The following is a 12956-nucleotide window of genomic DNA, read 5'->3' on the forward strand; positions in this document are numbered from 1 at the left end:
CTCGGACCTATAATTAGATCCTCAAAAACAAACCAGCTGTGAACATGTGGACTGAGCTTGCTCCTGCCAGTATTCTCACTCAGGTGTCCTGTGAGCACGTCTCACCAAACGCAACCATTTCATAATAACATGCATGTCTTAGTTGAAGCTGTTTTTCATCCAGCCTGGTGTGAGTCATGGTCCGGTCTGCAGTGTGATGTGGAGCAGAGTGAAAGCTTTGTGTTCAAAATGTCCGATTGCTAAACATTTTCCTGGAAGCTCAACACACTTTCTTCCACCCTTTGATGCCTCTTATACAGTGTGTGTGTGTGTGTGTGTGTGCGCGTGCGTGTGTGCGTGTGTGCGTGTGTGTGTGTGTGTGTGTGTGCGTGTGTGTGTGTGTGTGTGCATGCTTGGCCAGCAGAAACACGTCTCTCTGAGCTGCAGAGTCCCACACAGGCCACAGTAGCATCTCCTGGCTGCCAAATCTAGCACTTGAATAACTACCTTACCTTTGCAGTATTGCAGTATGTTTTATTCTCCTTTAACTCCCCCTCCAGCTTTGGCACGCTCTTTCAGTGCACTTCTGTCACCCTGGGGCAGTTCAGGAACATTTCCCAGAGTTCATTAGTTCCCTAGTTTGCTTCCCAAAGGATATATAGAGATGTAGGATGAACGTGCTGACTGTGTGCGTTTGATTTTTGGTGTTCCAGTTTGTGTCTCCACTAGCACATCCTGGCAACTGCTCACAGAGAGCGCCTGTAGGACAGCGCGTCCATACTGAGCGTGCTCAGATCCCTCATTTTGTTTTATATCTGGTTTCTTCGAGGGGAGAGGGAATCACTTCTCTGTCTTTCTCTCTCCTATCCAATGTTTATGGCTTATTATCATTTAGCTCACTAATTATTTCAATGAAGTCATTTTGATGCTGTTAATGAGAGAAAACAGGCACGCGATCTCAACAAATACACCAGTGCTACGAAAACACACAACCCTCCACACATACTGTTCTGTGAGCCTAACGAGTGGTGATTAGTGGGTCTCAGCTAGGCGTGGCCAGGCTGTGTAACATCATTCTGCACCGTGGACTCTGCTAATTCACTCCTCTTTATCTAATTACCCAGGGTTCACACGCACACAGGCATGCAGCGGTACGTTGCGTACACACACCACCTGGATATAGCTTTCCTGCAGATATGCAAAGTGACCTCATTATTCCTGAGCTACCCGTTTATATATTTATATTTGTATGTGTTAATAAACAGTCCTCAGGTTAGTGGCTGCAGCCAGGAATATTGCTTATTACCTTTCCTCAAGAGAGCACAGCGTAAAAACCTCTTTTCTCTGCATCCACACTGATGCTGTGTGCTGCTAATATTTAATATGAAGCTGAGATGTTCATCGTCTCTGTGGTAGTGTATGTATTTGGAACCAATCACAGTGCTCGTTCTGTGGTGCGTTTTCTTTAATCCAAGGTTTCATTTTGGGTTAATAGCTGTGGATGCAACTTTGCAATAAGAACCAACAAAGTGAAAAAGCTGGTTAAGATGCCATGATGACGTGTAAGCACAAAGTCTGCACTCAGGCTCTTTTTTCCCCAAACACTGGGTTTAAATCTTTAGTAGGGGTGCAAAGATACTCGTATCGATATTGAACCGTTCGATGCAGTGCGTTCGGTTTGGTACGCATATGTACCGAACAATACAAAACTTTTCATTTATTTTATCAACTTTCCTTCTGACGATGCTGTCTGTGTTGAGAGCTCAGTGGATCTGAGCGCTCATTTAGATCTGGCCTTTAGAACTATTTTGGTCTTCATGTGACGTATGACCCTGAAGGTAAGCGCGTCATGGACAAAGTAAAACAGTATGTTGGATGTGCCATGCAGTGCTCAATTACATGGGTGGGAGCTAGTGTGTTAGCGCAGTTAGCTCGTTAACGTGTTGGCCGTCCAGCCCCATGCGGTTAGCGGAGATTTGCCGTGTTGTGGCGTTAACGTCATTTCAGATTAACGCTGACAGCACTAGTGGGAACACAACGAATATGACTGCACATTTACGCCGACATCATCCTAGTGCAAAGACAAGTGGAAGCAGACAAAAACAACAAGCAGCATGCTACAAACTTTACCCGAGTCATTTAGACAGCCGTTAGCACATGATTCTCCTTATGGGGACCTGATATGTTTAATATGCTGCTGAGAATATAGCCCAGAAGAAGCGGATAGTAGAGCTTTTATTTTGAAAGAGCCATTTCTCTGTAATAAACTCTCTTTTCCAAAGATGAGGGATTCCTCAATCAGATAGATTTATTTTTTATTATTTTGTTGTTTCAGCAACATTAAATTTAAAAACTGTACTTTTGAGTGAAAATATATATTTATAATTTTAATAAATGACAAATTAAAAAGGCATGAACATTTTTTTGTATTGAAAAAAAATCAAACCGTGAATTTTGTGTATCGCTGCACCCCTAATATTTAGGTACCCAGAATACAGCTGCTGCTCCATCCAACTAACTGGTTAATTTCATCTAAATGCATGTTGTGTATCCCAGGTGTGACGCAGTCCCTCATTATATGGCTAGAATAAAAATCATCAGAGTTCTGTGAGCGATAGAAAACGACCCACATAAGTCATGCTGTACGTTTGGAACATTTCCTGTAGTTAAACTGCAGGACGAGCCTCTGTGGATGACATAAGAATGAACCGTGTGTGCGCTTGGATCAGAAAATGTATGTGTGTGTGTGTGTGTGTGGCGTGATTTAGAAAAAGAGTGTGTAGTTATTCCTGGCGTAGCGACTGTCTGTGACTCAGAGATAATGGTTCTCAGTAGAGTAAGTGTGTTCACATGTGTGCGTTCGTGTGTCTATAAGTGACTACAGCTATGTCACACTGTGTGTGTGTGTGTGGAGTGTGTGTCATAGAGAAAGTGGATGGCAAGCAGATGCTATTTGCGAGGGACTGCTGTCATAATATTCAATCAATACCCTGCGGACACACACTCATGCACACACACAGACACACACCTCTGTATGTACCCCGAGCACCCGTGGGAGTCGCCTGCTTTCATTAAGTAGGCCCGCTGCTCCTCTGTGCTGTGATTGGGTGGAGCATCTTAGAGAAGGAGGAAGGTGGTGTGAGTGTGTTTTAAGAACTAAGTGAAAAAAATGCATAAAGTAACGCAGTGCAGTCATTGTGACTGGAAACACTTTTGTGTACACACTAAAAGATATTTTCTGCTAAATGTGTATGAAATTGAATAGAATGTGTCATAAACGGCTCTTTTAAACCACCGTAGCCTCACAAGGAGTCAATAAAACTGCAGTTTTGTGCTTTTATAGATCTCAGGCAGCATAAAAAAATAAAGGCCGTGTTTATTTACTGCTTATATAAATTTTTCTTTTTCACGGACGATATTACTGTCGTCTCTCACACACACACACACACACACACACACACACACACACACACACACACACACACACACACACAGGAGGGCTGCTCCAGAGTGGTAACGATCATAACTGAGCTTACAGCAACGCTCTCTTGAAGCCCGCCCTCATCAAATTCTCCCCGTAAGAGAAGTCCTAATCACGGGTGGGTGGGTAGCAGAGGACCACAGAGATCGGTGTGTAAACACCAGCCTCTCCTGTTGGCCCCTCTCATCCCTTTATCTTCATCACCCATCTCTCTCTTTATCTCACTGCACAGGATTTGGGGGCGAAACACTATTTAAAAAAAAAAGTACTGAAAGAGAAAATAAGGGAGTGATGAGGAGGGAGGGGTGCAAATCCATCTCTTGTCTCTGTTGCTATGACAGCAGGTTGTGTTGGCATGCAATGGAGTTGGCGCTGCCCTCACCTCTGGCATCAGGGAACCCCGGGGACTGTGTGCACATTGTATGTAGTATGTGTGTAGTTGCTTTCTGCACGTATGCATGTTCAGATAATGTACAAATAAAAAAATTGAAATGCCTTTTATAGCAGCCTGCATCGTGTTTTAATCACTTCCTACAAATTTGACAAAAACCTGGTGTGTATTTGAAAAGCCGACTGTTAACCACATATTTAAAGTACGTGTATAGACCATTTGTGTGCTTCTGGTATGTATGCATTCATGTGTGTGCGTGTGCACAATGAGGAGCATGCACGTGCAGTTTGTCAGCCAAGGGGCTGTTTTCTCTCCCTGGCCAGACGGCGCTCTCACCACTGGACAGATGGCCAACACCCTCCCTCACTTCTTCCCTATCCCTTCATCCCTTCCTCCTTCTCTCCCTCCATCACTGTCTTCCTCTCCTGCGTCCCCCCAAACACCACATCACCTCAGTCTCTCGTTCCCCACCTCCCAGCATCCCCTCATCCCTATTTCCCATCATACCGCTGCCATCATAAATCAGAGTGCTGTGGCGGTTTTGTGCCTGATTCACTTTTCCCTCACGTTCCCTAACAGGCGTCCTCTAGCACCCAAACTTATGTTAGTTAGACCTGCAATAATATCAGCGAGGGGGAAAACGCCGTGCAAGTGTACCTGCGCGTACACGCTGATGCTGACCTGGCTACTAAGTTTTAATGGTCAGACTTTTTCTACCAGACTCGCTGAAATTAAGAGCCAGAAATAGCACCATATAACAAAGCGGCGCCTTTCTATCGCGTGTGCACGTTAAACGATGTTTCGAACTCCTCGTGGATAAAACTGACTTGCAGCTTAATCGCTTTGACCTGTAGCTGCACTCTCTTAAAATAAGTCTGGTTTTCATTAGTCGTGGAGCTCACTGGTTCTCGGTTGGACAGGTTTAAAAGGTGAGATTTAACTTTTCTGAGTCCTGCGTTGATGAAGCTTCATGAACTGTGTGATATAATAATTATATGTGCGATGTTGAATTACCTTATTTTTTGTAGAATGCTTTTAATCTTTGCAGAATTGTTATCTGAAAAGTTTAAACATTGCTGTCCCCACTGCTTATCCTTTTCTTTGCATCATCATCGTCATATTTGCTGTTGCTGATTGATGGTGTTTTATTAAGACTTTTATGTGTTAGCAGGGCTTTTCTTTTCTCTCCTCTGGTATCATCTCTGAAGCCAAGTGTCTTCAGTGTCGTCCTTTTGGATCCTCAGCGTTTATAATGTGATAATAAGGTGTGAAAATGGAGACACAATGGAGCGGTGAGGATTGGGCCTCCACTGGTCCCCTCTCACACTGCTGTGTGCTACCAGGACACACACATTCACACGCATTACGTCACATGCTAAGTGATAATCTACACGCAGTATAAAGTAATTGGCAGTGCACGGCTGGTAACTCACTTTTTACACTGGATGCAATAAATGATAACCAGTAATGACATTAACCACTTCTGTGCTGTTGTTAAGGCTACGCTGTGACACGCTGTGAGACACTTGTGGGGACGCAGATCAGGCGTTGTGGAGAAAAGGACCCAAATGCAGACTCTAACAAAACCTTTACAGGGGGAACTAAACTAGAAACACAGGATCAGGAGCTGGAAGATGATCCGACAGGAGACGAGGGGAGGCTGAGACAATAAATGGGGGAGTGGAGGCACACGGGAACAGAGCTGAACTGAAGACACTAGATGACAAGAGGAAGCAAACCTGAACGTGAAGCACACAGGACAGGACTACCAAAATAAAACAGGAAGTCACTAACATGGACTGAAGGTGCTCAGACTAGACGCAGGAAGAGTAACAGACACGACAGAGCTGAGGCAGCGAGAGAGGCAGGAACCAGAACCAAACTGGTTTGACTGCTCCGAGGCTTTAAGCCTTTGGCTCCGTATTAAGTCCTGTCAACGACTCTTGGAGGTGATAATACCGACTCTATTCTTCTAACATAAAAAGCCTTTTTGGAAGTGCTTCAATATGAAATTGAATTTGACATCTCAAACTCAACAGAATAATCGAGTGTGACGGCAGGAACAAAAGAAACACAACAACACCAATTAATTATTTAAAAGGCAAGAAAATATTGAAAAGTTTGGTTCGTTCTGTGAATCAGTGTGGACAAATGTCACTAATGTGCTGTACTCTAAACAAAGCTTATTGCAAATACACCTGTGAAATAGCTGCAGGTCTAAGTGAAGGGCACAGCAGCCTAACCTAAAATGACGCAGAGTGAAAGTGGGTAAAGCAGACGGCGGTGAATATTTCAATGGGATCATAACGAATGGCACAAAGATCCGAACTGTGATCGTTCACGGTAACAAAGACACACTTGTATTGTGTTTCTCTGCAGACGTAGCGGCATCTGAAAGAGTCGCCGACCCCAAAGAGGGGACCGGTGCTGAAGACGGAGAACCAGACGAGGACCGCGATGACCGAGATCACGACGATGACTTGGACGACGAATCCATCTTCACCTGTGACAACTGTCAACAGGACTTTGACTGTCTGGCTGAGCTCACTGAGCACAGAACCAACCACTGCCCAGCTGGTAAGACTGGTAATGTGATTGTGGTTTTTCTGTTTTAACTGGCCAGGCTCCCATCACTGTGTGATACTTTATCATAAAACAGTCAGTGATATGTCATCGATACCCGTACATGGTGCACTTAATCCTCAATATCTTGTCAATCAGGACCTAATTAAAGCTCATTTATCATATTGCATCAACATATCTACAGTTAAAAGTGCCGCGTGGTTTCCAGCAGGGAAGGTGGCGTGCTTTCAGATTAACATCAAACACTTAAGCTGTATCATGAAGAATCACTGGACTGCCTTAGTGACACGGGTCCTGCACTGTTCTCTGAATGCCTATAGCTATAGGAATCACACCTACCATAGCATGTGTCCCACAGGGATGGACACACACACACCACACACACAAAGGCCGTTATTAGTAACGGTGTAATTAATGGAGGGACTGAAAGGAACACAGCGGGGGCATCTGGTTCCTACAGATTAATCCAAACAGTCCCTGAACAAGCCGACACACAAACGCACACTTACTTCTCGCTACTGCGAGGCAGTCTCCCCTCGGTGTCTGCGGGTATGTGTGTTTACTTTTGATAGGGGGGATGAAGGAGCAGGGAGGGGGGCGGAGGGCTTTGTTTAAACGGGTAAAGATGGTGTTTCTACAGAGTGTGTAATGTAGATGGTGAGAGCCCCGCTTCATCCACCTCTTATTCACCCGCTGGTTTGACGTCCCACTAGAATTTCATGTAGTGCTTTGTCTCACATGCAGGTTATGAAGTTGTAGTAATACAAAATCAGTGTTTTACGTTGACTTTTGTTAGTGTGGCGTCATAACAAAAATGTAGGAGAACACGAGGCAAACGCACGGCAGAGGTTCCCGTCCCCCCTCCTGCTCTGTGGGGATGAGCTCAAGACGTGGAGCTCAATATGAAGGTTTCACTGTAAACGGCAGGAGATTCATCCACGCTGGTCACAGCTGACTCTGTCCGGTCTTTAAGTGATGACGTATCAATCCTGCTTCCAGGTCCAAACTGCTGTTTATTAAGGCTGTTGTGTTTTTAACATGTTTTGTGTCTTGTTCGATTTAATCTCAGGGTTCATACGCCTTTTTCAGGGTCAAATTCAAGCACTTTTTAAGCACTTTCAAGGTCCCTTTTCAAGCTTTTCCAGCTCATGCCCCCCCCCCCCCTCGCCAAAAAAATTAGACTGCATGTTTCAATTCGCATCACCTCAGTAAGACCATGTGAAAATGAAAACAAATCATCCTAGGTGAGCTTACACACCTTTTCCCCCTTTTGTTAAGAAATAGAAAAACGCACCACGCAAAAATACTGCAGAAGGAAACGGTCGCCTTACATACATCGTGTATAAACTCAAAATGCACATTTCACTTAAAAATTAAGATGTGAAAATGTGAACAAATCAACTTGTTAGATATTCTTCTCCTGTTGAAAAAACAAATGCCCCACTGATTGTGCCCCACAGGCCTCAGTGTGAGCTTGAAGACATTTATACTGTTTAAGTAGTTTAATGTGTCGGTGCTGATACACAGTTTGAATGAAAGCCGGGGAACTTTGGTAGCACAGAAACAAGTGACCATATGGATCAGTCATATTACCATTATTTCACCCAAAGGCACCAAGTTAATGCTTAAAAAAGCTGCAGCAATACACACAAATATAAACAGTACTTGGTGACAACTTTGCTTTTAGCCTGTAACCCTCTGGGGTCCAGGGTGTAACTGGCCGTTTCTGACTACTTTTGATTTGGCCTCATATTTCACCTTTAAAAACTGTTATTTTCTCATTTTGACAAACTGTCAGCACAATTTATCTAAATTCAGACAAAATGTAAAATACAACTAGAAAGTGATATTTTTGACTGTACAAACCACAGGCACGTTTAACGAATCATTGTCATAACTTGAAATGCAAAGAGAAATTGTACATTTTTAAAAATATGCACAAGTTTTGCAAACAACAAAGTTATTTGGTACTATTTACCTAAAAATGCAGCCAAGGCTCAGAAGTTTTTCATATAACCATTTAAAACTATGTACAGAACAATCAGGTGCTCTGCATCAAATAAGAAGACACACAAATTATTTATGCAACTCCAAAAAATAGTTTGTGTCACTGTAACAGATGAGAACAGCACAGGGATAAACCTGCAGGTCTGACAGCAGCTGTGTCAGCGTTTACACTGCAACCTGCCTTTGGTGGCTTTAAGGCAGCAACTGTGACCATCACGAGTAGAACTGACACACAAAACAAAACAGCACACTAACTACACAAGACAACACACTAACTACACAAGACAGCACACTAACTACACAAGACAGCACACTAACTACACAAGACAGCACACTAACTACACAAGACAGCACACTAACTACACAAGACAACACACTAACTACACAAGACAACACACTAACTACACAAGACAGCACACTAACTTGAGACTCCAAACACGGCAAACGTCACAAATCTCTCACGTATCAAAACTCTCTCTCTCTTTCGCTCACTCCTAAAACTTCCCCCCCTTCCCAAACAACCAGATGCCACATGTTGCCATATCATTTTTTGATTGGTCAACATGGTACATTTTTCCACCAATAGGGAAGGAGTGTTTTTTATTTTTTCACTCACAAGCAAAGCGTGTCTGCTAGCGCTCTCCTTAGAAACGCCGTTTTAACCGTTTCTTCCCGGAGTAAACGCCACTGTTTTATTAAAAACAAACAAACATCGGTTTTACGTGGCCTATCAACACAATTTAAACACTGGTATATAGTATGAAGTCTGCACCTTCGACCCAAGTTGAAATGGAGACACTGGGTCCGTCGACCCCAGAGGGTTAACCAGAAAGGCTTAAGTTGGCTAGTTATGTATCAGGCTAATGTTTAAAGCTTTCACTTGAGTAAATTAACTCATATCACTGCTAAGTAATGTTAGCTAAGTTCACAGCATATTCCATAATAGCACTGCCATACTGCATCACACTCAGTGCATTTCAATCATTTCTCCAGCGAGTTTGATAGCAAAATAATAATCATAATTAATAATAAAAAAATGGCATGTGTAACGTACACGGAAAATTATTTACTAGGACTCACCTATCATGCGACTGGAGAGCGCAAACTCCGCTCTTGTCGTTTTCCATCAAACACTCATTAAAACAGCAACCTCCAGGTATGCTAGCGCACTCATAGCCGACTGGCCGAGGGAGGGGCGGGGTCACACGTTGAAACAGACAGAGGCGCAAGGCAGCCCAGGCGGGGAAATTTTGCTTTTACATTTTGCGACTCATTTTATTTCTCTCTAAAAGGACCAAACTTCAGCCAGGAGAACAACTGAGATAATCCATCCACAATACGAGGTTAGTCATTCATATACTGCTGCATGGGCTGGGCTGTAGTTACATCCTAAGGTTTTAAAAACTGAGCTTAAATAAATGATTAGCAAAAGCCGAGGGAGGTCAACAGGGATCACTGACTGTTTTAGGAGCTTTTTGAGATCAAATAGAAGAAAATACAAAACATTAAACATGTTAACAACACAAAAGCCATATTAAACGCAGACTACTTTAGGCCCGGAAGTAGGATTCGTCACGTCATCACTGAACAACCGGATTGCCACTGTTCATTTTAAAGCTCAGTGTTTAAACCCTTACGATGTAACTGCAGCCCAGCCCATGCAGCAGTATGTTAATGACTAACCTGGTATTGTGGATGGATTATCTCAGTTGTTCTCCTGACTGAAGTTTGGTCCTTTTACAGCATCCTGCCATGCGATTGCATTTGTCTCTAACCATCAGGAACCCTCACGTTAACTTTTATTGAGTGGAAAAAGTTGGCGTTCATCCTCCAGCTTCACTGTGTTTATGCTAACATAGCTGTGTAGCTAGCGATCACGTAGCACATCATTATATAGCAGCTAGCCCAACTTCAGTAACCCTACAAACGTCACTGCTGTTTAGTTTTCTGTCTTCATTTATGCTGGAAGTGACAGCAGAGCTGTACCTTTGAATTTTCTCAGAAATCTCTCAGTCAAAACATGCTATATCATGTTTAGGTGGAAGCTAGCGAGCTAACTTCCTGCTAACTTTAACTCTGTTAAACTTCATAAATCCTGTTTTGATGGATGCCTTAATTGTTACACCTGGTAAAGCAGCAACGCTGATGATTTTATTAAGGTGAAATAATTTAGAGAGTTTGTAACTCTCAGTGATGCTGCAGTGTTCGTTTGACTTTGGGACCTGAAGTGGAGTTTGGACCCGGGAACGGCTAATGATGTCAGACTTAAAGCCCGGATTGTTTAGTTACATTAATATTACACTGACATTCACTTAAAAACTCAAAAGTTGAAGACCCCTTCCTTTACATGTCCATGTCAGTTCACAGACACACAGAGTGCACACTCAGATCATCACAGGGCCAGCAGCTCAGAGCTGCTGTCGGAGCACGGGATGTGGCCTGTGATTTCAGCAGAGGAGTCTGGGGAGGGCTACATGTTGCTGAGTGAGAAAGCTGAGGGAGGAAGGGGGGAGGGTGAGAGGTAGCGCAGTCGAAAGAAATGAAATGAAATAAAAAAACATGTTTTTCCCCGGAGAAAGAGCGGTTGAGATTGCACAGTAATCCCACGGCTCGGTGGGATGTGTGCGGGGTTTTGTGCATGTGGGTTACTCCGTGTTGGTGTGTCATCGTGTGTAAAGCTGTACATGTTTATTTGTCTTATGTGTGCGTACACGTGAGCATGCAGAAGGGAGTACGTATGAAGTTCGTGGTGGGACCACAGCTCTGTGGTTATTATTGAGGAGAAGGCTAAATGAAGAATAAAGAGTCCTTTTGAATTCTCTGGTGGAGGCCCGGGGGAGTCGAAGCATGGGCTCACACACGCACACACATATGAAGCAAAGACTGCTGGGAATAAACAAACGCCACTCTGAATCTGCATGAGTGAGGTAATGTGTTCGTGCATTCTGAAGTTTGATGTAGTTTGATGTTTGTCTCTGAGCAGAAACCAAACGACTCAGATATCGGCCATCTTGGTTGAGGGTGACCGATGGGACCATCTTGCCAGGAGTAGCTAGCTATGATGCTAGCTCGCTGTTAGCTTTGAATCAGCATGGGAAAAAGTTACTGAGAGGTGACGCTATGTGACAGAAAAAAGAAAAAGCTCAAAACACAGAAGACTAAATCCAAAATTGGCTTTTCAGTATTAATCTCCCGTTCACCCCAAAATATTGTTGAGAAATTATGGGATACGTGACATAGCTCCTCATTAACCCTGAACACTCTTGATAGAGGGTTTCATGTCTTGTAGGAATAAAATTTTAGCTTTAGTGGACTTTGTGCTGAAGTTCATAACCAGGAAAAGAAAAACTCAAATTTAAAGAAGATTTTTAAAAAATCAGCCATAGTCCTGCAAATTTCTCAAAGCATTTACATTCTTGGTAAAACTCTTATTACTGTATTTCCTCAAATAAAACATTTACAGAATTAAATGTTGGGTCTCCCAAAACGAACGGTCACTATAAACATTTAAAGGCCTCGCCTACACGTCATCAAATTTGACTTTTCTACCTCTGGACTCTTCGATGTTTCACAAAATGTTGTGTTTAAAAAAACAAAAACAAAGGTTTTCTACTCATTAACATGCAGCAGATTTTTACTCTGAAATGATAACAGGAAGTGGTGAGTTTGCATAGTAGGGATAACGCATTAGCTTTAGCATGGCACATAACCTGAAATAAGGCCTCCCTCCATTACTACTCTGTTGTTCTTATGTGAAGTCCTTTTACCCTGTGCAATAGACGTAAATGAAAACTTAGGCCACTATTTAATGATGTCATCCTCCCACAAATCCAAACTCACTCTGTTCTGTCTGCTGCGTCTCTAAATCTCTGTCACATAATATTTAAACTTTTCAGATTTTAGTGCCAGTCTCAGTTACATTAGTTATATTTTCAGTATCAGTTACTGAGGATTATTTTGTCGACATTTGTGAGTCTCGATTTGTAGCTTGAGAGCAGTGGTTAGTTAGTCCTGAGTTCTCCACACACACACACACACACACACACACACACACACACACACACACACACACACACTGGTATCTGTAATGCTAACTATACTTTTGTTGCAAATGGGTCCCAGGTTAGCAGCTAGCTGCTGCTGTAACACTGAATGGGTCCCAGGTGCGAGAGTGAAGCACCAAGTAATTCAGTGCCACTCTAGCAGAAGGCCTATAAAGAGGCGCCATTAATTTGAGTGGAAATTGGACAAACACACACGCGCGCACACAGTGGCACAGATCAATGACACATAAATGTGTATTCACCCACTCAAACACGCACATACCCACAGACCCCACACATCTGGTCAGTGTAATGCCACATTAATGTGCATGAGCCTGATAGCTCAGCTGGTTGTGTGTGTGTGATAGAGATTACGTGCCTCGATTACAATAGTGTTGTTATTCTGTTCCACTGCAGCATTAAGCTTCTGTGACGGCTCTGCTGTTTGAATTGTGAATAAGATGCGTGTGTG

At 43.2% G+C, this 12956-nt stretch overlaps 1 protein-coding gene across 3 annotated transcripts in view; it reads left to right on the top strand.

The window, feature by feature from the left end:
- znf423 (zinc finger protein 423) overlaps positions 1-12956 on the top strand; it is a 130805-nt gene that overhangs the window by 27084 nt on the left and 90765 nt on the right. For all 3 annotated transcript variants that reach the window (XM_082539360.1, XM_082539362.1, XM_082539361.1), the window contains exon 3: positions 6231-6428. In XM_082539360.1, coding sequence (XP_082395486.1) covers positions 6231-6428 — 198 coding nt within the window. The remainder of the gene's footprint in view (positions 1-6230; positions 6429-12956) is intronic.

The sequence above is a fragment of the Aulonocara stuartgranti genome (assembly GCF_965226115.1).
Source record: "Aulonocara stuartgranti genome assembly, chromosome: 7".
Classification (NCBI taxonomy): domain Eukaryota; kingdom Metazoa; phylum Chordata; class Actinopteri; order Cichliformes; family Cichlidae; genus Aulonocara; species Aulonocara stuartgranti.